The sequence below is a fragment of the Periophthalmus magnuspinnatus genome, chromosome 19 (assembly GCF_009829125.3).
Source record: "Periophthalmus magnuspinnatus isolate fPerMag1 chromosome 19, fPerMag1.2.pri, whole genome shotgun sequence".
Taxonomy (NCBI): Eukaryota; Metazoa; Chordata; class Actinopteri; order Gobiiformes; family Gobiidae; genus Periophthalmus; species Periophthalmus magnuspinnatus.
In genome coordinates, this window is record NC_047144.1 from 17068582 (window position 1) to 17092690 (window position 24109).

Below are 24109 nucleotides of genomic sequence, written 5' to 3' on the forward strand. Positions count from 1 at the left end.
TCTTAAAATGTTCGTATTAATGATCCTGGGGTTTATTTTGCTATTTTGTCCATGATTCAAGATATGAACATTAATAACAGACAAATCAGGCGGCTTCTTTCCCTGAAGTTGCTCCCGCTAGCGTTAGCAACAAATATAATTGACAGCGTTGTTAAGATCCCTTCTAAACTAGCTGTTTGGGTGGGAAGGAGCATTATCTTCAGCCTCGCTCCAGATTGGCTCTTTGGTTGCTATGATACTCGCAGTCAGAATTCCACATATGGAACTCCAAATTCACCACTATAACCGCTCTAGCCTCGATGAGCTTCATTTGACTGGAGCCGAACACTGTGGGTGACGTCACACTCACTTTGTCCACTTCTTCATACAGTCTATGGTCAGACCTAAACCTGGATGAAGAATTTCTCCAGGAAGGGCATCTGGCTTACAATTGGATGGCAAATTTGAAAAAATAAATCTACTGAAGTTTAAAACCAGATAAAAAATATCTATACATATTCTTTGTTTACATTTAGAACGTTATACTGGTTAATTAGACTCTTGACCTTAGAGTGGGTCTGAATCTCTCATCGGAGCCATTTCCATTGAGTAAAAATCCATTCATGTAAAGTTGCACTATATGAATTAATGTAGTGAAATGAAAGACAGATCACACATGTTTATATGTTTCTTATAAGAGACGTCTTAGTTGTCATAGAAAGACCTACCTGCCAGGCGATGAGGTCCTTGAGTTTGCTGATCTTCTCCAGGTCGTCTGAGTGCTCCTGCATGTACTGCTCATTGAAGAAGGCCTATAGTACAGACAGGAGGAGAGACGTGTGATTTGAAGGAAGTAAAATAAATAAAATAAATAAAATAAATAATAAAAGGAAAAAAAGCTAAATAAAAAATACAATAAAAATATATACATTAAATAAATAAATACAATTGTAATTAAAATAAATAAATAAATAAAATAGAAAAAAATAAATTAATTAAGTAAAAAATATAATAAAATCTGTAACAAACATCAGACTTATATAGTGCTTTTTTGGACACTCACAGATGCCAGAATGCCACATTTGAAGCGGTGCTCTTTCATAAAAAAAACCAACTGGTTATGACAACACTGAACACTATGAAACTGACTATTTTGACTTTCTTTTTTAAGTTTTAAGTTTTTTTCAACACACTGTATGCACATGTATTACAGGCGTGTTGTCAACAGCAGCTTTGAGTCTGAGACCTCAGCTGAAAATGGGAAGTTGCAGAAAGATTAATTTGCATGAATAAATAAAAACTGAACATATGGCTCCTGTTGTTATCTCATTATTATATTTGTAAATGTGAGACAGCACACATTAGTTTTACCTTTAAATGAGACCACAGAGTCTACCTGGGAATATGATCTGAATATGATCTATAACAACACATGTTTTATAACTTAAAGGGCCCAGATTACTCTATTCTCTGATCTCTGTTCTAATGTTGTTTCCTCGTCACAAACAGACCTGGAGTTGTGTTTTGTTTCATTGTTTAACACACAAACTCTGCATATTTAGGCTGAGTTCTTCTCTCAAACTGAAAACACTCTGTTCCACCTTGTGATGTCATCATGTGGTAATACAGGAAGTGCTCCACTGTGTTTTTAAACTCCACACACCTTCACTAGAATCATTAGGATCATTTCAGCTCTGGAATTGTAAATCTTTATTGAACTAAAGGTAAAAGGAGCTGTTAACATGAAAACTATCAATTCATGACATCACAAGGTGGAACAGAGCATTTTGAGCTTTGGAGATGTAACAGACTAATAATAAAGTGTTACTCAAACATGTGAATGAAACAAAACACAACTCCAGGTCTGTTTTTGAGGAGATAACAGCATTAGAACATGGCGTAAAGCTCCATTTTGTGTAATACAGGACCTTTATTTTTAGTCTAATTAAAATAATTGAACACCGTACAACAACAAAAAACAAAAATATATATCATTAAAAGTAGCAAAAATATCCTTGTGTTAAATAGGACACACATCTATAGACCTACTATCCACAAAGCTTCTGAACTGGCTAACAGCATAACTCTCTAAATGAGTCAGATAGAACACGGCGGCGTACCTTCTCATAGTTGGCGAAGCCTCCCATCACAGCTGGATCCACGATGCCGTTGAGCAGCATGGAGAGGGGGTTGATGGGTAAATTTGGATCGCTGAGGTGCCTCTGGACCATGCTGCTAATCTTATCGTTGGCAGACTGCATGGTTTCTATGGCGTTTTCCAATGGGCTAATTTCAATCTGGAAACGACCACAAGCACAAAACGATATCAGTACTACACGCCATGGTTAGCTCTTTAAGAGGGGTATTTAACTTCTATGGGGTATTAAAGAGGAGGTATTTAACTTCTGTGGGGTATTAAAGAGGGTGTATTTGACTTTTATGAGGTATTAAAGAGGAGGTATTTAACTTCTATGGGGTATTAAAGAGGGGTATTTAACTTCTATAGGGTATTAAAGAGGAGGTATTTAACTTCTATGGGGTATTAAAGAGGGTGTATTTGACTTTTATGAGGTATTAAAGAGGAGGTATTTAACTTCTATGGGGTATTAAAGAGGGGTATTTAACTTCTATAGGGTATTAAAGAGGAGGTATTTAACTTCTATGGGGTATTAAAGAGGGGTATTTAACTTCTATAGGGTATTAAAGAGGAGGTATTTAACTTCTATGGGGTATTAAAGAAGGGGTATTTAACTTCTACGGGGCATTAAAGATGGAGTGCTTTACTTCTATGGGGTATTAAAAAGGGAATATTTTACTTTTATGCCGTATTAAAGAGGGAGTATTTTACTTCTATGGGGTATTAAATAAAATGTATTTAACTTCAGTAGGGTATTAAAGAGGAGGTTTTTAACTTTTATGGGGCATTAAAGAGGGAGTATTTACTTCTATGGGGTATTAAAGAGGGAGTATTTAACTTCTATGGGGTATTAAAGAGGGAGTATTTAACTTCTATAGGGTATTAAAGAGGAGGTATTTAACTTCTATGGGGTATTAAAGAAGGGGTATTTAACTTCTACGGGGCATTAAAGATGGAGTGCTTTACTTCTATGGGGTATTAAAAAGGGAATATTTTACTTTTATGCCGTATTAAAGAGGGAGTATTTTACTTCTATGGGGTATTAAATAAAATGTATTTAACTTCAGTAGGGTATTAAAGAGGAGGTTTTTAACTTTTATGGGGCATTAAAGAGGGAGTATTTACTTCTATGGGGTATTAAAGAGGGAGTATTTAACTTCTATGGGGTATTAAAGAGGGGGTATTTTACTTCTATGGGGTATTAAAGAGGAGGTATTTACCATCTATAGGGCATTAACTGTAACACATCACATACAAATGCTGTGGGTGATGTCACACTCAGTCACTTCTTTACACTTCTCTACACACTCCATTTCTCCTCCATTTAAACCATGAACTTAGATTTTATTCAGGCAGAAGTTTTGGATAAACATAAAGTGTTCTCTCCCCAAATCGGGCACTTTTACAACACTAGAATTTGACACAGCAGTTTTGTGGATGCCGCTATCGTTTTGAAAAAGACTGTAGTCACTAAAGTGCTTTACAGAAAAACTAAACATGGGGATGTGGGGTCTGTGTGGGCGGCTGGCGGTGCCGTTTGACAGCTCAGAATACAGCTTCCCGTGTGAAGATAAACAACAGCTATGAACGGAGGTACGAGCGATAGAGCAGAGGGAGAGAGGGAGGCGAGGGCTTTGACCACGCTGTTTACAAGAACATGCAAACGACGCTACGAAAACACGGTCATTCAGGAAGTACGGCCACGTTTAGGAAGAAATTATGGTGAATTATGGTTAGTAAACAATGGGGCATATGCATAGACTGTATAAAGAAGCGGACTGAGTGAATGTGACGGCGTTAAACTATAACGGCGTTACTAACTGCGTTACTTTTTCAGTAATGGAGTAATCTAACTAATTACTTTTCCCAGCATCGTAACGCCGTTACCGTTACTGACAATAAAATGTGGCGTGTTACTTTTAATTGAGTTCACTCTGCTCTTCATCAGAGTCTCAGCGATAAAAGGCTTGTTTGAGATGAGGCGGGCACAGATACGACGCCGTCAGTCGGTGCGCGGTGCATGCCGGTTAGTTTTGTGTCCAAGATGCCACGGACTTGCTCTGACGTAACTTGTGCGCCCGTAACGGGAAATTTTTGAGCGCAGCAGCTCTCCACTGACTGCGGCCGCCTGCATGGACTACAAACGCGTAATGCATGATGGGAAATGATGTCCTGTCCACACGTGCATTCACAGCGGATTGGGTCCGAGTTGTGTTTTGATCAGAAACGTGACTGTGTTCTCTCCAAAGAGGAACAGGCTCAGATCAGAGGTGATTAATATTTGAATACTGGACAGAGAATTACAGTGTGTGGCCAGAGAAGGTTAAAGGTTTTGTCTTATTTTACATGGTTTACATTCGAATGCCTTAGTTTTGCAAAACATGGTAATGAATCTTTTCAGTATTTTACTGAAAGCACTTTATTGTTACTGTTTATTTTAATGAAGAAAATACTTGAGTTGTTCAGTTGACTGAAATTGTGTGACATGTTGATTTATTTGCACTTCAAATGAAATGTTTTATTTTTATTTTTAATTTTTGATAAATTCTATAATTTACTTGGAAACAAATGCAAAATAATTGCAATCTGTTAAAGTAAAATAAATGTTAAAGGTTCACATCTGTTGTGTTTTTATTGTTTTAACATATTAAGTAACGTGGAGTAAAGTAACGCGGAGTAGTTACTTTGCCTAGTAACTAGTTACTTCTCCCAAAAAGTAACTGAGTTAGTAACTCAGTTACTTTTTGGGAGAAATAACTTGTAACTATAACTAATTACATTTTTGAAGTAAGATGCCCAACACTGATGACAACAAAGCGCCGCATACTGTTGGTAGACCCTATGGATAGCTGCACATCACACAAGCGAGCAGCACATTTTTTTTTTTTTTACATTTGTACCAAAATGACTACGCGACGCTCCCGAATCCTACGAGTATCACCGATTAAGAAAATAAAACGTGAAAAGGAAGTGTGTACGTCACAGTGGGCGTATCACAGTGGGCACGTACGTCACAATTGTACGTCACAATTGTATGTCACAGCATCACAGTGGGTGTGTCACAGTGGGCGTGTCACAGTGGGCGTGTACATCACAGTTGTACGTCACAGTGGGCATGTACATCACAGTGGCGTGTCACAGTGGGCGTGTACGTCACAGTGGGTGTGTATGTCACAGTGGGTGTGTCACAGTGGTCGTGTACATCACAGTGGGCGCGTATGTCACAGTGGGCGTGTACCGGTGTAGATCAACAAAATGGCGTCTTGAAAATAACAGATTAAAGTTTACTCAGATATGAATCACTCCAAATACGACTTCAAGAGCGTAAACGAGAAGAAACATGGTTAAAATCCCGGAAAAGTTTAAGAACAAACATGTACTAGTTTTTCTCCCTTAACTGTCACAGAGAAAATAGTTTAAAAGCCAGAACAGAGAATCAATATGGCCGCTCTGGTGGTGAAAGTGGAGATATTTTGAGCCGGCCGCCCGCAGAGCCGCCTATACCTCTTAAATGGACAAATAGCGTCGATAGTCTCCAGTCTAAGGTGCAGTGCTATTGAATTAGGAGCCATCTGAGGAACACTCACTGTAGAAACAGACTTGACTTCGAACCAGCGCAGTATCCCAGGGAGCTTGTACGCCGTGGTGTAAGTGGTCCGCTCCAGCCACATGTTCTGTAGGTATAAAACACGAAACAAAGCAGTGTTAGATATGAGATTTCAACGCATTAAGCAATCATTTTAACTAATATAAATACTATAAGTACGGAAATGAATAAATTAAACGTCCTATATTACGCAAAACTGACTCTTGTGAACTTTAAACCATGTTCTGATGCTGTTACCTCCTCAAAAACAGACCTGGAGTTGTGTTTTGTTTCATTCACACATGTTTCAGTAACACTCAAAACGCTCTGTTCCACCTTGTGATGTCATAAAGAGATAGTTTTCATGCTAACATATATCTTTTGTTCAGCAGAGATGGGAAATTCCAGGGCTGAAATGATCCAAATGATCCTAGTGAAGGTGTACGGAGTTTAAAAACACAGTGGAGCACTTCCTGTATTTAAGTTTTTCAATGTAAAGTGAATTGGAGTCAATGAAGCGCGCCCATGATCGCTTGCTATTTGGAACACCGCAGCTAGCAGGTTAGCTAAATCTATTTATATATACAGTTCAATTCCACGTTTTTATTACTTTTTTGAAACCAACGAATTTGAATCTACCCCAAATTGACTTTTACCACATTTCCAGCCTCCCTGCTTCTCGTTTATCATCTGTTTCGGACGACATCGCTGGCCCCACTGCGCAGACACTTCGATATCACACCACCGTTTAAAGCTCTAGTACGTAACACTTCGCAATCTCGCTTTTGTCCCTTTATTTAAACGGCATCGCTCGTAACATCGGGGTATCTGAGGTGATTCTCTGAACAGAACAGGCCGCAGAATATTCATTGCGTTCATTATCCATAAAACAGAGTTATAGCGAATGTGGGTTTTCAGATTCAGCTGAACTGTCGAAGTTTTCTTGTGACAAAATAATTCAAATATTTAAAGCCATTTTGCTAACTATCCCTGGATCTGTCTTTATGTGATGTTATAGTTCATGTTTTAAAGAGAATCGGCCCCGCTAAGTATCAGAAGTGAAGTCATTTAAAGTTTCTGAGGTTTGGAGGCTAATTACGGCCTGAACAGAGGAGCAGGTATAACGAGGACTGTGCTTCAAAGGCGCTATACGTTTGAGTTTGAAAGTTAGTTTAAATAATGTCTTTGTAGCTAATTCTAAAAAGCACACTTGAAAATGTGAAGGAGAAAACTAAAATTCAGTATTTCACAACCTTGAAGAAAGAGTACCAACATTTAAAAAGTTAAGTTACTGCTGGTAAAGACAGTATCAAAAATACATTTTGTCTGGTGAGGCCACAGACTGTGTATCTATAAATGGACATAGCTAACCTGCTAGCCACCGTATAACAAACAGGAAGTGATCATGGGCGCGCTTCCGGCTCCATCGACTTCTATTGAAAAACTGTGTCCCCTCTCTCTGTAACTGCTGCTGTCAGACTCGTCATTTTGCTCTTAAAATGTTCGTATTAACCCGCTCTACATGATCCTGGTGTTTTATTTCACTATTGTGTCTGTAAATCAAGATGAACATTAATAATGGACCAATCAGGTGCCTTCTTTCCCCGAGGTCACTCCCGCTAGCGTTAGCAACAGGTTTGATTGACAGCGTTGCTAAGGGCTCGCTCTCTGCTAAACCAGCGGTGTGGGCGTTACCTTCAACAGCCTCACTCTGGATTGGCTCTTTCATTGCTGTAACACTCACAGTCGGAATTCCAGTGTCAGGATTTGGGTTTTTTGTGTGCTTTTTGTGTGTTTTTTGTGTGTTTTTTGTGTGTTCTGCGCTGTTTTCCCCCCTCCCTTCTGTGTTTGCGCCTGGAGCTGGGCGGAGACTCTGGCACCACCTCCGCACACCTGCTTCTCATCAGGCCTTCACCTGCGAGTAGAAAAACACCGAGGAACCAACACTCAGGGCCAGATCGTCGTGTCACCTTCATCTATCCACCGTAATTCCACTCCTACCCTGCACTTCTGTCTCCGACCCAGTTCTCCATGTCCGGTATGAACACCCCAGCTTTTGACCCTGTGACCCACGACCCGCTCCAGGACTTCTGCCTACAAATGCCGCTCCCAACTGTCTGTTAGGACTACCTTTAATCGATTTTCCTATGTCTACAAATAAACTCTGTTCTATCTGTTTCCCTGAGTCCCTATAACTTCTAGCCTCGATTAGCTTCATTTGACTCAATTCGCCTTCACTAGAATCATTTGGCTGATTGATTAATGATGGAACGGAGCATTTTGAGCATGTGTGAATGAAACAAAATGCAACTCCAGGTATGTTTTTGAGGAAGTAACAGCATTAGAACATGGCCTAAAGCTCATAAGAATCAGTTTTTCTCATATAGGCCCTTTTATAAGACGATCCCAGCAGAATTACGAATTTAAACTGATAAATCTTTAACTAAAACATAACTGAATAAAAGAGAAAATGAAAGCCAAGGTGTTTACACAGATGCGCATCCACACTCATCATTATCCCCCTGCACTGTGCAAACGCAGCTTTTGTTTCGATTGAATACAAAGGTTTATTATTTGTGTGAAAACTCAAGGGGCCAACGAGCCGCAGACTCAACAAACTGTGTGTTCCCATTATTAATCTACACTAATGAATCTAAATAATGATCAAAGTGAAACATCTGTACAAGAAGCAGTTACAAGCAAAAGGGGAATTGGGAGTTCAGTTTTAGACGTAGACTATATAAGGAAAAAAGTGTGAGGACAGCCACAGCCAAAGACGAAGTTTAAATCTGTCAACTGGACAAATCGTTGTAGGAGTGAAGATGTTTAGCTGCTCATCCAAGTCGCTTCTTCAGTTCTGGTCAGATTACTGCTGGACACGGCCTTATATCTGTCTGAAGAGAGGGGATAACTACACTGAAACTGGAAACAGCTATTTACCTTTAACAACCCTGCTATTGTTCTCTTTGTTTGGGTCTGAGGATGGAGTTATAGTCCAGCAACTCTCTGACCAGAACTGAAGAAGCGGCTTGGATGAGCAGCCAAACGTCTTCATTTCTACAACGATTTGTCCAGTTGACAGATTTAAACTTCGACAAAGGGATTACACAGACGTCACCCACATCGTTCAGCTCCAGTCAAATGAAGCCCAACAACGCTAGCAGTTATAGCGGCTAAATTGGAGCCGAGTTCTGTGTTTGAAATTCTGTGAGTATCATAGCAACCAAAGACCAAAATGACGAGTCTGACAGCAGCAGTTACAGACAGAGGGGCCACAGGTTTACAATAGAAAGTGAATTGGAGCCAGAGTCGGTGGAGCAGGAAGTGCGCCCATGATAACTTCCTGTTTGGAATGTGGCGGCTAGCAGGTTAGCTACATCCATTTATATATACAGACTATAGTTTTAGATGAGTTAGAGCTGCTGGGAACATAAAAGGTATTAAGTCTAAGGGTAAAATAAAAAGTCTTGGATATTGGTAGAGTAATAATACTACAGTAATAGTACTACAGTAAGAGTACTATTACTTCAAAATGATAGTATTTAATTACCGCAAACTCGTTGTCTGGGTCGTTCTTCCCTTTCCGCACCGGCCGAGAATACTGGAACTTATGCACCTCGTTCACCGTGTAGAAACTGCAACGAGAGAAAGAGAGGAGAGGAGGAAGAGGGGAAAGAGGGAGGGAGACAGAGTGGAGAGAGGAGAGGGGGAAGAGGAATGGCGAGAGAGGGAAGAGTGAAGATGAAGAGCAATGGAGAGAGGTTGAGAGAGAGGGGAGAGAGAAAAGAGAGAGAGGAGAGGGATGAAGAGAGAAAGAGAGGAGAGGAGAGGAGAAAGAGGGATGAAGAGAAAGGGGAGGGGGAAGAGGGATGAAGAGAGAGGGGAGAGAGAGGGGAGAGGGATGGGATGGAGGGGAGAGAGAGAGATGAGAGGGCGGAGAGATTGAGAGAGGAGATGGAAGAGAGAAGAGTGATGGAATGAGAGAGAATAGAAGACAAGAGAGATGAAGTGGAGACAGAACAGTAAAGAGAGAGAAGAGATGGAAAAAAGAAAGAAAGAGAGCGAGATGATAAAGAAAGAGAGAGAGATAGATGGAGAGAGAGAGGGGAGAGAGGAAAGAGATGAGAAAGAAAGGGAGAGAGAGAAATGGAGAGAAGAAAGAAAGAGATGAGAAAGAAAGGCAGAGAGATGGAGAGAGAGAAAGATGAGAGCAAAAGAACAGCTCGAGAGAGGAGAGAGAGATGGTGAGAGAAGGTGAGAGCGAGAAGAAGGAGATGGAGAGATGAGAAAGAGAAGAGAAAGAAATGGAAAGGGGAGAAAAAGAGGAGAGAGAAGAGAGAGAAAGAGAAAAAGAGAGAGAAAGAGAGCAGTAAATTAAAATGTTCTACCCAATCTGCACCTTGATGTAAAGTGTGATTGGTTTTGCTTTGGGTCGAGCACAGCACCGGGAGGGCACCAGGAGCATTCTGTACGCTGGATGTTGGATGTTGGCCTCATCTGTGTGAGAGATGAGGCCGTAGCGTGGGGGGCATTTGCATCGTTAGCTAGCACCTCCTCCCACCTCCTCCCCCCTCCTCCTCCCCCTGCAGACAGCTAGAGGTAATGCAGGTTAATAGACTCCCCACACCAGCTCATTTCACTGTAGAAGCAGCACTGTATGATAACACCACATATACACAGAGGCACGAGGTCTGGGAAACGCCATGGGACTGAAGAAAAGTGAGCACGTTACCATGGCAATTAACAATCTGAAGCATAATATTGATAATGGCCAGTCAAAGAAAACAAAATGGTGGCGATAAACATAAAACTGATGCCCGTGATGGTAGAGTCTACTGTACAATTGATTTCATACAGACTTTACCAAACCTTAAAAAACAAGATATTTTTGTATGTTAAAAACGGGAGAAAAAAGGAAAATATTTATCCGAGACGCTGCCTGGAAAATTTTATAACTGGAAGAGTGGAAATATCCTGGAAAATGCCCATTTTAACCAAAAGGAAAATGTTTTATTTATAAGATTAAAAAAAGCTTCAGTTGGCCAAGGACACAACAATATCCCCATAGTTGTGCTGTAATAGTAGTACAACTGACAGTAGTAGTAGTTGTAGTAGTAGTAACACCAAGAAAATATTCATTCTTACTGCTATAGACTACTGAACACTACATGACACAAGGCACATAAAAGTAATAAGTAATAGTAGTAGTAGTAGCAGCAGTAGTAGGAGTTGTTGTAGAAGTAGTTGTAGTAGAGTAGTTGTAGTAGTAGTAGCAGTAGTGGTAGTAGTAGTAGTAGGAGTAGCTGTAGTAGTAGTAGTAGTAGCAGTAGTAGTTGCTGTTGTAGTAGTAGTAGCTGTATTAGCAGTAGTTGTAGTGATATTAGTAGTAGTATAGTAGTAGAAGTAGTTGTGGTAGAGTAGTTGTAGTAGAAGTAGTAGTAGTATAGTAGTAGAAATAGTTGTGGTAGAGTAGTTGTAGTAGAAGTAGTAGTTGTTGTTGTTGTTGTAGTAGTAGCTGTATTAGCAGTAGTTGTAGTGGTATTAGTAGTAGTATAGTAGTAGAAGTAGTTGTGGTAGAGTAGTTGTAGTAGCAGTAGTAGTAGCAGTAGTAAAAGTAGTATGAGAAAGACTGACCACACAAAACACTCAACATGAAACAGATGCACAAGAACTACCGATTGTATTTACGTCGAGCGCGGGATTCGAACCTTTAACCTCCAGACCAGTGCCAAAACATAAACCACCAACTGAGCTCCTGCCAAACCATTAAAACAACTCAGATTTGTGATTATATTTCCATCACATTTAGGAACTCGCTCACCTGTTTGAAATAAAAAAACAAAACAAAACAGCTGCTCGTTCCATTTTAGTCACACAGTACAATGACCCCAGGACGAGTACTTCAGGTTCACATGTGACTTTAAACGAGCCAATCGCGCGAGCCGTAGAAACTGACCCTCAGAGACTCACGGACTTAACAAACACATTAATAAAGAGGATTTAAATAGGCTGTAATTAGGCCTTAAACATGCTATTAGCTGTGAGGTTATAGGGCCATGGTAAATCTGAACAAGAGCAAGGTCAGAGACGGAGGACGGAGACAGAGACAGAGAGGGTGGATGTAATGGCCGTCTGTTTTATAGCACTACTGTGGGATGGACATCAGCTCCCTGTTTATCTGTGAGAGTTTAAAGACTTTTGCCCAAATAAAAGGCAGAATATTACGCCGACGGTGCTAAATTTTCATGACTTTACGGCAGCGGAGAACAAATTATGGCCCTGAGGCAACTGGCCTACATTATCCAGGGGAGGTGTTTTCATTTTAGTTTTGAATCCTCTGCTATTAGAACTTAAAACTTTAAATCGGAGCTATTCTACAAACTGTTCTGTTCAGATTTTTAACCATGTTCTTGTTGTTTCTTTTCACTGAGCCTCTGAAGTTGGGGACCATTGTACTTGTAGGATTCAGCAGCGTCGCATAGTCATTTTGGTACAAATAAAAAAAAAAAGTGCTGCTCGCTAGTGTGACGTGCAGCTATCCATAGGGGGCGCCAACAGCATGCGGCGCTTTGTTGCGATGACGTTTACGGTGATGTCAGCCCCCACTGGGCACTGCAGTTTTCTAATGCAGAAGTCAGTGGATTTGTTTCTTTTATTAAGTCGTTTTAGATTAATATTGTGATTTAAAATGTGTAAATTATAATATAATGATCCAGGAGTGTCAGAGATTAAACTCTCAACCTCACAGACAAAAGCAGAACAAATGAAGACTGGGCTGGAGACACGGAAATGGATTGAATCATTGTCTAAACAGAAGTGTCTAATCATGGCTTTTAAACGAGTTCCACATAACAATCAGGCAGAGTTAGCAAACACGCGGAGGATCAAAGCAGGGGGTGGGGCTAGAGTGTCGGGAGGCGGGGCCAGAGCAGCAGCGGCGGCGCCTGTGATAACATCGGTGCAGAGGTATATATTTACCTAAAGGATTTCCACAGTCAAACGGCTCTTTGTAATCAGGTCCACTGATGCAGGAGAGTGTGGAGAGAGGGAGAGGAGGAAGAGGAGGAAGAGGAGAGCAGGAGGGAGAGGAGGAGAGAGGGAGAGTAGGAAGAGGGAAGCAAGAAGGAGAGGAGGAGAGAGGGAAGAGGAGGAGAGGGGAGCAGGAGGGAAAAGGGGAGCAAGAGGGAGAGGAGGAGAGAGGGAAGAGGGGAGCAGGAGGGAGAGAAGGAAAATGGGAGCAAGAGGGAGAAGAGGACAGAGGGAAGAGGGGTGCAGGGAGGAGAGGGGGAAGAGGGGAGCAAGAGAGAGAGGAGTAGAGCGAGAGAAAGGAGGACAGGGGAGCAAGAGGGAGCGAGGGAGAGAGGGAAGGGGTTGAGAGGAGGAGGAAAAATGATAAGGGGATAGACAGAGGGGGCAGGGGATTCTCAAGGTAGCAAGAGGAGGAGCAACAGAAGGAAAGCCAGAGAGAGAAGGAGGAGAGCAAGGGGGAGAGAGAGAGAAGAAGAGGAGCAGAGGAGGGGAAAGAGAGGTAGGAGGAACCATAGTGCAGAACGATGTCTTAATGAAGTGTTACAGTGTTATAGTTGGCATGGCGGCCGGCGGAGCGTTTGGCGTGGCGGCGGGCACAGCGGCCGCTCACAGTTTATAATGAGACCAAGGTCACACTGAGTTTAGAGCAAACACACGTCCCAACATTTACTCACCTCCTACACACAAAACCAGCAAAGGCACAGCTTAATAGAGTGGGACTAAACCTGGACTAAACCTGGACTAAACCTGGACTAAACCTGGACTAAACCTGGACTAAACCTAGACAAAACCTGGACTAGAAGAGGACTAGTAGCGGACCAACTGGAGACTGCATCAGGACTAAACAAAGACTAGTGTAAACCCAGCCAAAATGTGTCCTTAAAAGTAGAGTTCCTTCAAAGTGTCACAGCTTAAGCACAAGTGAAAGAATTATTATTATTTTCTTATTAATTATAATTTACTTAGTGCTGTATTTTGCTGTATTTTACTTCTACTACTACTACTACTACTACTACCACTACCACTACTCAGTTGGTAGAGTGTTTGTCCACTGATCTGAAGGTTGGAGGTTTGAATCCCGCTGTCGACATATACAACATATCTCATAATATGATCCCACGGTCTGTGTACTTTGTGCCGTGTGTCCTATGTACTTGTGTACTTTTGTCCTATGTATTTGTGTCCTATGCACTTGTGTCCTTGTGTACTTGCATACTTGAGTACTTGTTTATTTTTTATTTTTGTATGAAAAGCGCTTTATAAATAAAGTTTGTTTTTGTTGTTGTTTACTTGTATCCTTGTGTCCTTGTTTACCTGCATACTTGTGTCCTTGCATACTTATGTACTTGTGTCCTTGTGTACTTGCATACTTGTGTCCTTGCACCCTTGTGTACTTGCATACTTGTGTACTTGCATACTTGTGTACTTGCATACTTGAGCTGTCCATTACCTTAAAATCTGCTCTGACACAGACTTGTTTTGGAACTTGGCGGGCAGGTCGAGGATCGGCTTCACTATGAAACACTGAATGTCTTTGGTAAAAACCTGTTAAGGAAATAGAGCTGAAAATCCTGCAGAAAACACAGACCAAATGAGCCGGGCCGATATGAAAGTCGACTTCCCCGAGGCCCAAAGTGAACTCAAAATGATCCAAAGAGAACGCAAAATGCTGCTTTGATGAGTCATGATCCAATCGTTTTTTGGTTTTTTTTTTCTGTTTGAACTGTGCTTTTCAGAGTAATCAGAAATTCTCCAAATCTATTTCAAATCTGCACATTGTTGCCCCTTGGTAATATTCTCAAACAGTTTTAAATGTACATTACGTGACTTTTCTCATGAGGGGTTACCTAGCTACTCTTCTTCGTGGAGATATTTGCCTGGAAAGTTTCATAGTATGGCATTAAACTTGTATATCTTTCATTTATTCATTTACAAGTGTTTTTTGAGTGTGCTGGGTCAAGCACTCAGCAGATCTAGTAATTTTGGTCTCCATGGTAATAAAACTTTAATGCCATACGGTGAAACATTAGAGGGAAAACATCAAGAGGGTCAAAATTCAAATTAAACTCAAACTACGGAAGCCTCAGAGGATCATGGGCTAAGAAGGCCAGAGCTAAAACATCACATTATTAACTACTGCAAAAGGGAATACAGCTTTTTTGTTGCTCCAGCTGAAAGAAATAAACTCACATTACTGGACTACAAACTCAGGTTGGGTCAAAACTCAAAGTAGGGAAGCCTCAGAGGGTTAAAACGTCAATTCAAATCTAAAGTTAAGTTCGACCTGCCTCACGCCAGGACTTAAGTAGCTCAAAATTCCAACTATGGTAGCCTCAAATAGCCAAAAACCAAGTCAAATTACTGATCGGGATTGCCTTTAGCTTGGACTACAAATATAGATTGGGTGAAAACTTAAAATGTAAATTCAAATCTAAAATTAACTTCAACCTGCCTCAAGCCAGGACTTAAGTAACTCAAAATTCAACTATGGTAGCCTAAATAGTCCAAAATCAACTCAACTTACTGATCAGGATTGCCTTTAGCTTGAATTACAAACATAGATTGGGTGAAAACTCAAAGTACCGAAGCCTCAGAGGGTTAAAACGTCAATTCAAATCTAAAATTAAGGTCAACCTGCCTCAAGCCAGGACTTAAGTAACTCAAAATTCCAACTATGGTAGCCTCAAAGAGTCACAAACCAAGTCAAATTACTGCTCGGGATTGCTTTAAACCTGGACTACAAACACATATTGGGTCAAAACTCAAAGTATGGAGGCCTCAAAGGGTCATAACTTCAATTCACATCTAAAATTAAGTTCAACATGCCTCAAGCCTGAACTTAAATAGCTCAAAATTCGAACTATGGTAGCCTCAATGGTCCAAAAATCAACTCAACTTACACATTCAGTTTGCCTTAAGCTTGGACTACAAACTCAGGTTTGGTCAAAACTCAAAGCACGGAGACCTCAGAGGGTCAAAACTTCAATTCACATCTAAAATTAAGTTCAACATGCCTCAAGCCTGGATTTAAGCAGCTCACAATTCAAACTATGGTAGCCTCAGAGGGTCAAAAATTCTACTTAAAATGGCACACAGTTACACCATTAATGTCTAAATGTTATTATGACAAGACAAAACCATAGACTGACAAAAATAAAGTGTATTTCCAGAGCATTTTGAATTTAAAATGTTTAATATATTGCAAAAAAAAGAGGCAAGATTTAGGTCCAGGTTTAAAATTATAATTAAAAAGGATACATTGTCCAGGCGAGTTCTTGGTCTCGTCACTAGGGGGAGTGGTGGTCTTCATCTTCTCCGCGTTGGGAAATTGCGTGAGCAGACGTGCTTCGAAGTCCTCCCTTCTCTCGTACTCTTTACCCCGGTATATGAACATCTTATTCTGTGGAAAAAAAGACAGATTGGGTATTTAGGAGAGGTTAAGGCAAAGTATTTGACCCGGTTTCAGATGACATCACAACATCTACCATCCAATCAGATTTAACGCAGATGTGGGCAGATGAAATGACTGTACTAATAGAAATGATCAGGTTCAATGTTTGGGGAGTTACTTTTTGGATATTTCATGGCAAAGTACAATGTAATTAATAGGAAAAACTCTCTTGCCCCCCCTTCTGGGAGTATGACGTCATCGCATTATAGAAAACCAGTCCAGTCGAGCTTTGAAATGCATCATAGCTTGGTCCGGCTTTATCCTTGTACATAAAGAGAAGGGTTTGAGAAGATGTTTGTTTGTTTTTAAAGGTGCACTACGTCACTTTTATGGTGAGAGGTCCATCATCATCTGCTTGTCTCCATGGAGATGTTATTGCTCTACCTGGTATCTTCCACAGTATAGCAGTTTAAAACTTGTCCATCTGGCATTTATTCAATTACAGTTGTTTTTATAGCTTAAAAATACACTGCGCCTCTCCACAGATCTGACATGTAACTTGGTCTGGTGGTGCGACACACTTTCCTTAATGGAGACAAGTTGGTAATGCAGTGTGTTAACTGCAACTACTAATGAATAGCACAAACCCTAACTCCCAACTCTAACTCTAACTCCTAACTCTAACTTCTTACTCTAAATTCTAACTAACTCCTAACCCTAATTTCCAACTAACTCCTAACCTTAAATCCTAACTCTAACCCTAATTTCTAACCCTAACTCCAAACTAACTCCTAACCATAACTCCTATCCCTAACTCCTAACTCTAGCTCCTAACCCTAACTCCTAACTCTAGCTCCTACCCCTAACTGCTACCCCTAGCTCCTACTCCTAACTCCTACCCCTAGTTCCTATCCCTAACTCTAGCTCCTACCCCTAACTCCTAACCCTAGTTCCTATCCCTAACTCCTAACTCTAGCTTCTACCCCTAACTCCTAACCCTAGTTCCTATCCCTAACTCCTAACTCTAGCTCCTACCCCTAGTTCCTATCCCTAACTCTAGCTCCTACCCCTAACTCCTAACCCTAGTTCCTATCCCTAACTCCTACCCCTAGCTCCTACTCCTAACTTCTAACCCTAGTTCCTATCCCTAACTCTAGCTCCTACCCCTAACTCCTAACCCTAGTTCCTACTCCTAACTCCTAACCTTAACTCCTATCCCTAACTCCTAACTCTAGCTCCTAACCCTAACTCCTAACTCTAGCTCTTACCCCTAACTCATACCCCTAGCTCCTACTCCTAACTCCTAACCCTAGTTCCTATCCCTAACTCTAGCTCCTACCCCTAACTCCTAACCCTAGTTCCTATCCCTAACTCCTAACTCTAGCTCCTACCCCTAACTCCTATCCCTAGTTCCTATCCCTAACTCCTAACTCTAGCTCCTACCCCTAGTTCCTATCCCTAACTCTAGCTCCTACCCCTAACTCCTAACCCTAGTTCCTATCCCTAACTCCTACCCCTAGCTCCTACTCCTAACTTCTAACCCTAGTTCCTATCCCTAACTCTAGCTCCTACCCCTAACTCCTAACCCTAGTTCCTACTCCCAACTCCTAACCTTAACTCCTATCCCTAACTCCTAACTCTAGCTCCTAACCCTAACTCCTAACTCTAGCTCTTACCCCTAACTCATACCCCTAGCTCCTACTCCTAACTCCTAACCCTAGTTCCTATCCCTAACTCTAGCTCCTACCCCTAACTCCTAACCCTAGTTCCTATCCCTAACTCCTAACTCTAGCTCCTACCCCTAACTCCTAACCCTAGCTCCTAACCCTAACTACTAACTCTAGCTCCTAACCTTAACTTCTACCCATAACTCCTAACTCCTACCTCAAACTCCTAACTCCTAACTCCTATCTCCTTCTGTTGTTGAATACTTGTGAGGAGGCCAGATCGTCAGCTCCTGGGTTCACACTGTTTCAATCATAAAGATATTAGCTCCTTCACTGCTGGAAGTGAAGTTTTAATGAAATCCAGGCACATCAAACCCTGACGAGGCTCTTACACATATATCAGATATCATTAGGATTATTACCCAAGATTCTCTGCTCCACACAGCGGTGAACAGTCGTACTTGTCAATGTTGATTTTATGCCGGCATTGGCGTTTTGTATAGAGATTTAACTATGTCTGCTGTCTCACTGAACTCTACTTTACTTGTTAGATTCTTGATTTAATAAATGTTCGAGATGGATCTTTATGTTATAATTTGCACATTTTAAACTTAATAAAAGAAACAAATCCGCTGACTCTGGCGTTTTTAAAGTATTCCCTGTCACTCATTGGTGCTGGAAAAATCTCACATGCCTCACCACAAGAGCTGGTTTTTACATTTTTCTCACTGATTATGAGCAGTTTGAAGCCTAAATTACATGATCAAATCCCACCGTGTGTTTGTTTGATTTCAGAAAAGTTACAGTATTCTGAATGAAAATGAAAAAGTAACCGTCCAAAAATGCGGTCACAAATTAGTATTCTGAGTACACATCCTCCGTATTTATTCAGTTACTTCCCAACACTGTTTATTAGTCCACTTTTTCCGTAAATGCATCTTAGCCGTGTTTTCCTTGTTGTAGGACGTCCGGTTAAGTGGAAATCCCGTTCCTTTTGGTGGAGGATTTGGGAAAAGTTTTGAAGCTAAAATACTGTATAAAGTAGGTTGGTTTGTGTCAAATGTTTTGTGTTTATGTGCAACAAGTCAGCACTGGGCTGGATATCATTAAGAAGTTACTGATACAATACATACCTCGATATAAAAGCCACGATATGATACACATGTCAATACAGTGCACTTTCAATTCAATACAATATGATAAGATATATTTCAAATAGATTCAAGACGATTCAGTGAAAAATAAAGGCTTTCGTGGCCCTTAATGATCAACCCCATTTCAACAAAAAATAAATATTAATAATGATGCATTTATCTTCTGTTTAATGAACATATGAATGAGCAGAACCAAGTGCATTTTGTTTAGTGCATCAGACTGCAAACATCAGACTGTTCCGTTGGTCAATATTATTCATCCACAGTTTATACGAGCTCCATATTCACATGTAACAGGGACATGTGCAGTTTAACAGCTCTTAAGGATCACAACATATCGACTAAACCACAACTGTGATACTAAAAGACTTTGTTAAACCACTGCCTGTGCAAAGCTAAAATAACAAACACATATTTTACTTGTCAAAACAGTGAATCAAATGTCAAATGTTCTGCATAAACAAGTTTCTTTCCTCTAAATAAGCCACAAAAATGTAGCGTTGTGACTAAATAATTTGGTTCTATACAACTAAAAACTATACAAAACTACTCTCACCTGAAGGATTATTAGGAACACCATACTAATACGGTGTTTGACCCCCTTTCGCCTTCAGAACTGCCTTAATTCTATGTGGCATTGATTCAACAAGGTGCTGATTCATTCTTTAGAAATGTTGGCCCATATTGACAGGAGCATCTTGCAGTTGATGGAGATTTGTGGGATGCACATCCAGGGCACAAAGCTCCCGTTCCACCACATCCCAAAGATGCTCTGTCGGGTTGAGATCGGGTGACTGTGGGGGCCATTGTAATACAGTGAACTCATTGTCATGTTCAAGAAACCAATTTGAAATGATTTGAGCTTTATGACATGGTGCATTATCCTGCTGGAAGTAGCCATCAGAGGATGGGTACATGATGGTCATGAAGGGATGGACATGGTCAGAAACAATGTTCAGGTAGCCCGTGGCATTTAAACGATGCCCAATTGGCACTAAGGGACCTAAAGTGTGCCAAGAAAACATCCCCCACACCATTACACCACCACCAGCCGGCACAGTGGTAACGAGGCATGATGGATCCATGTTCTCATTCTGTTTACGCCAAATTCTGACTCTACCCTTTGAATGCCTCAACAGAAATCGAGACTCATCAGACCAGGCAACATTTTTACAGTCTTCAACTGTCCAATTTTGGTGAGCTCGTGCAAATTGTAGCCTTTTTCCTATTTGTAGTGGAGATGAGTGGTACCCGGTGGGGTCTTCTGCTGTTATAGCCCATCCACCTCAAGGTTGTACGTGTTGTGGCTTCACAAATGCTTTGCTGCATTCCTCGGTTGTAACGAGTGGTTATTTCAGTCAACGTTGCTCTTCTATCAGCTTGAATCACTCGGCCCATTCTCCTCTGACCTCTAGCATCAATGAGGCATTTTCGCCCACAGGACTGCCACATACTGGATGTTTTTCCCTTTTCACACCATTCTTTGTAAACCCTAGAAATGGTTGTGCGTGAAAATCCCAGTAACTGAGCAGATTGTGAAATACTCAGACCAGCCCGTCTGGCACCAACAACCATGCCACGCTCAGAATTGCTTAAATCACCTTTCTTTCCCATTCTGACATTCAGTTTGGAGTTCAGGAGATTGTCTTGACCAGGACCACACCCCTAAATGCATTGAAGCAACTGCCATGTGATTGGTTGATTAGATAATTGCATTAAGGAGAAATTGAACAGGTGTTCCTAATAATCCTTTAGGTGAGTGTATAATTATACAAAAAAAAATACTCTTGACTCACAATATATCAATACAGCAGGCCACAATATCGATACTGTATCATTAAATTAAACGATGTGATATGTCTATACAGTGGTCCCTCACTATATCGCGGTTGAAACTTTGTGGTCTCACTGTTTTGAGGATTTTTCCAGTGCAGTTCTACACGCTTTTTTATAGCCACCACCGTCAATCGATCTCCGCCATGCCGTGTTTCCCGCACAGCACAGACACGTGAATCACTATCAATTATTAAATTAAAAGAGAGAAATGTAAGAAAATGCCTGTCTGAGAAAAGTGTATTAAGTGTGTGGTGAGGGGTTTTACATCTGCAAGACATGTATAATAACTAAAAAATAAAGCTGACAACTTCGCAGATTTCTCCTATTGCGGGTTATTTTTAGAACGTGACCCCCGCGATAAACGAGTGACCACTGTATATACAAGATCAGCAGAATATTGGTACATGTTTCTGATTCGTTTATTTTATTTCAAGTAGCTGTACTGAACAAAATCTCCAATCGCCTCGTTTCTGATCGCATTTGGCAACCCGATGGGATTTATAAAAGCCTCCTCCAATTTTATCCCAAACAACAGAAAAAATATCTAGTCTGCAGACACGAGGAGCGCTCCCTGAAAATGCATGAGGCTCACACAGGCCTCCATCTTGTACCGGGAGCGGGCTGAGTGATGGGACAAGGCACCTCATATCCCCCCCTCGCAGGGAGGAGTGCGCCGATGCATATTTCAAACGCGCCCTCACACAAGCCTCCACGGACTTTTGGAAGTGATAGTGCGCTCTGGCAGCTCAATACAGGATTAAGAAAGAGGTTTAGGGAGATGAGGGGAGAAAGAGGGGAGAAAGGGAAGAGAGGAGGAGAGATATATAGAACAAGGTGGATTGAAGGCTCTATCAAAGTTAAAGGTGTATTATGGAACTTTTTTATGGTAGCTTGTCTCCGTGGAGGTGTTATTGCTTTGTCTGGGGTGTTACGCGGTATGACATGAAACAGTTCTATCTATAAAAGGAGAGAAATAGAAACCAGGTGATGCTACCAGGCCTATTTATGCATCAGATCTGTGGAAAGACGTCTCAGCTTACAGGAAGAAAGCGGGTAATTTTGAGCATTAAAACATCTATAAATGAATAAACGCCGGATATTTAGGTTGTAAGTAATGACAACTCTGCGTAGACAAGCTACTGATGCACTCCCCACTGGAAATGTTACATCACAAAGCTTTAAAATGCAGTGCAACCCTATGGCAGAAGGGTTTGGTTGCAGCACACATGGGATTTTTGATGCTGGTTTCTGCCTTGTCAGTTTGTTTACCAGCTGAATGTCGGTCCACACTCTTTATCTTCATTTTACAAAACTGGTAAAATATAAATTATGTCAAGTAATTACAGCTGAAGTAGAACTAATGATATAAACACAGATACCGAAAGAACTTGTTCCGAGCGAGAATCGAACCACCGACCTTCAGGCTGAATGTTCTTATCACATATTACAGTATTGAGTTGGTAGAGTGTTTGTCCACTGATCTGAAGATTGGTGGTTCAACTAAACATCATTGGTAAAACTCACAGGTTGGCAGTGCAATTCCAGATCACATTTTTCTGCATCCTGATTGGCTGAGGGACTGTAGACCATTGTCCATCAGTCTCCTCCGTGCCGTGTCTCCTGTACAGTACAGAATCCGTCCAGCCAAATTTATATAAATGTTGGATCGCAGTGTGACTCTGAAGTGCTGTATGTTTGCAAGTTTTCTCCCTGACAAAACCCACAATGTCGATGAAACATTCTGCACGGACAAAGGCGCTGATGAAGGTTTGAACTTTGAGAGAGTTTAAACAAGAGAGAAATGAGAGAAAATGTTAATACCTGTGTGAGAAAAGTGTATAAAGTGTGTGGTGAGGGGTTTTACAGTCTTAAAACAGATATAATAACTTTGTGGATTTCGCCTATTGCGGGTTATTTTTAGAACGTAACCCCCGCAATAAATGAGGGACAAATGGGTTAAGCGTCTTGCCCAAGGACACAACGACAGCGTTCATGTGTGGCCCGATTGATCTGACCGCTTTACCAATCTCGAGAGCGGGATCCGAACCGCCAACCTTCAGATCAATGGACAAACACTCTACCAACTGAGATACTATCGCCCCAGCTCCCACACATAAATGCTGTTGTTGTGTCCTTGGGCAAGACATTTAACGCATGAAAAGGCGAGCGGTTCCTTGATATAAAGTGCTTTGAGCCTTGAAGGCGGAAAAACGCTATATAAAAATATGACCTTTTACCATCGCGCTTACATCTATAAACGATTTTTTACACTTTTAACATCATGAAAAATGACCTGGTGGAACGGAACCAAAAGTATGAGTTAAAATTTTAATCTTTTAATGAGACCAAAATGGACTTTATCTTAAATGTAATACAGTATACTCATTATGATATTATAATTAACGAGGTTGCATTTAAATCCCATGTCTTAAACTGGCCCCGCAAAACCCTACAGCATTAAAACAGTGTACATCTGATTACACTAAGAGTTTTTCTAATGGCGCTGTTATAGTGAAGAGCCTCACGAGTGCAACAGTAAATGAGTCATATCAAGTAAATTACACTGAGTTACACAAAATCAATGCTCCGACACAGGACACAAAACGCCTTTATCAAAACATCGATTTTCTCACTTAAGTGACTTTGAGACTCCCCAAAACAAACACAAAAAATACCTCCTCGGGTCCCGTTTTATCTTCATTAGCGGAGTGCGGTGTTTTCTTACGTAATGACGGAATGTGTCTTGAGTTAAAGAAGCTGCTGTGATCTTAAAATGTGGAAAACAAAACAAGATCATTTTAAATCATAGTCTGTATAAAGAAGTGGACTAAGTGAGAGCGTTCATCTCCAGTCAAATGAAGCCCAACGAGGCTAGCGGTTATAGCGGTGAATTTGGAGTTGATTTCCGTAAATGGAATTCTGACCGCGAGTATCATAGCAACCAAATAGCCAATCCGGCAGGAGGCTGTTGAAGCTAACGCCTCTTCCCGCCAACGTCGCTGATTTAGCAGGGAATGGGTGTTTAGCAACGCTGTCAATCAAACCTATTGCTAACACTAGTGGGAGCGACTTCATGGAAAAAGGTGCCTGATTTGTTATTAATGTTCATATCTTGATTTAGAGACACAATAGCGAAATAAAAACACCAGGATCATGTAGAGCGGGTTAATACGAACATTTTAAGACCAAAATGACGAGTCTGACAGCAGCAGTTACAGAGAGAGGGGCCACAGTTTTTCAATAGAAAGTGAACTGAAACGCGGCAGCTAGCAGGTTAGCTAAGTCCATTTATATATACAGTCTATGGTCATTATATAGTGTATTTGTGTA

The 24109-nt window shown here is 41.0% G+C and overlaps 1 protein-coding gene across 1 annotated transcript in view; it reads right to left on the reverse strand.

The window, feature by feature from the left end:
* dock1 (dedicator of cytokinesis 1) overlaps positions 1-24109 on the reverse strand; it is a 361518-nt gene that overhangs the window by 24865 nt on the left and 312544 nt on the right. Inside the window, exons 40-45 of the mRNA XM_033984239.2 lie at positions 15990-16131; positions 14182-14263; positions 9253-9337; positions 5704-5790; positions 2100-2276; positions 708-791 (exon numbers count right to left, since the gene is read on the reverse strand). Coding sequence (XP_033840130.1) covers positions 708-791; positions 2100-2276; positions 5704-5790; positions 9253-9337; positions 14182-14263; positions 15990-16131 — 657 coding nt within the window. The remainder of the gene's footprint in view (positions 1-707; positions 792-2099; positions 2277-5703; positions 5791-9252; positions 9338-14181; positions 14264-15989; positions 16132-24109) is intronic.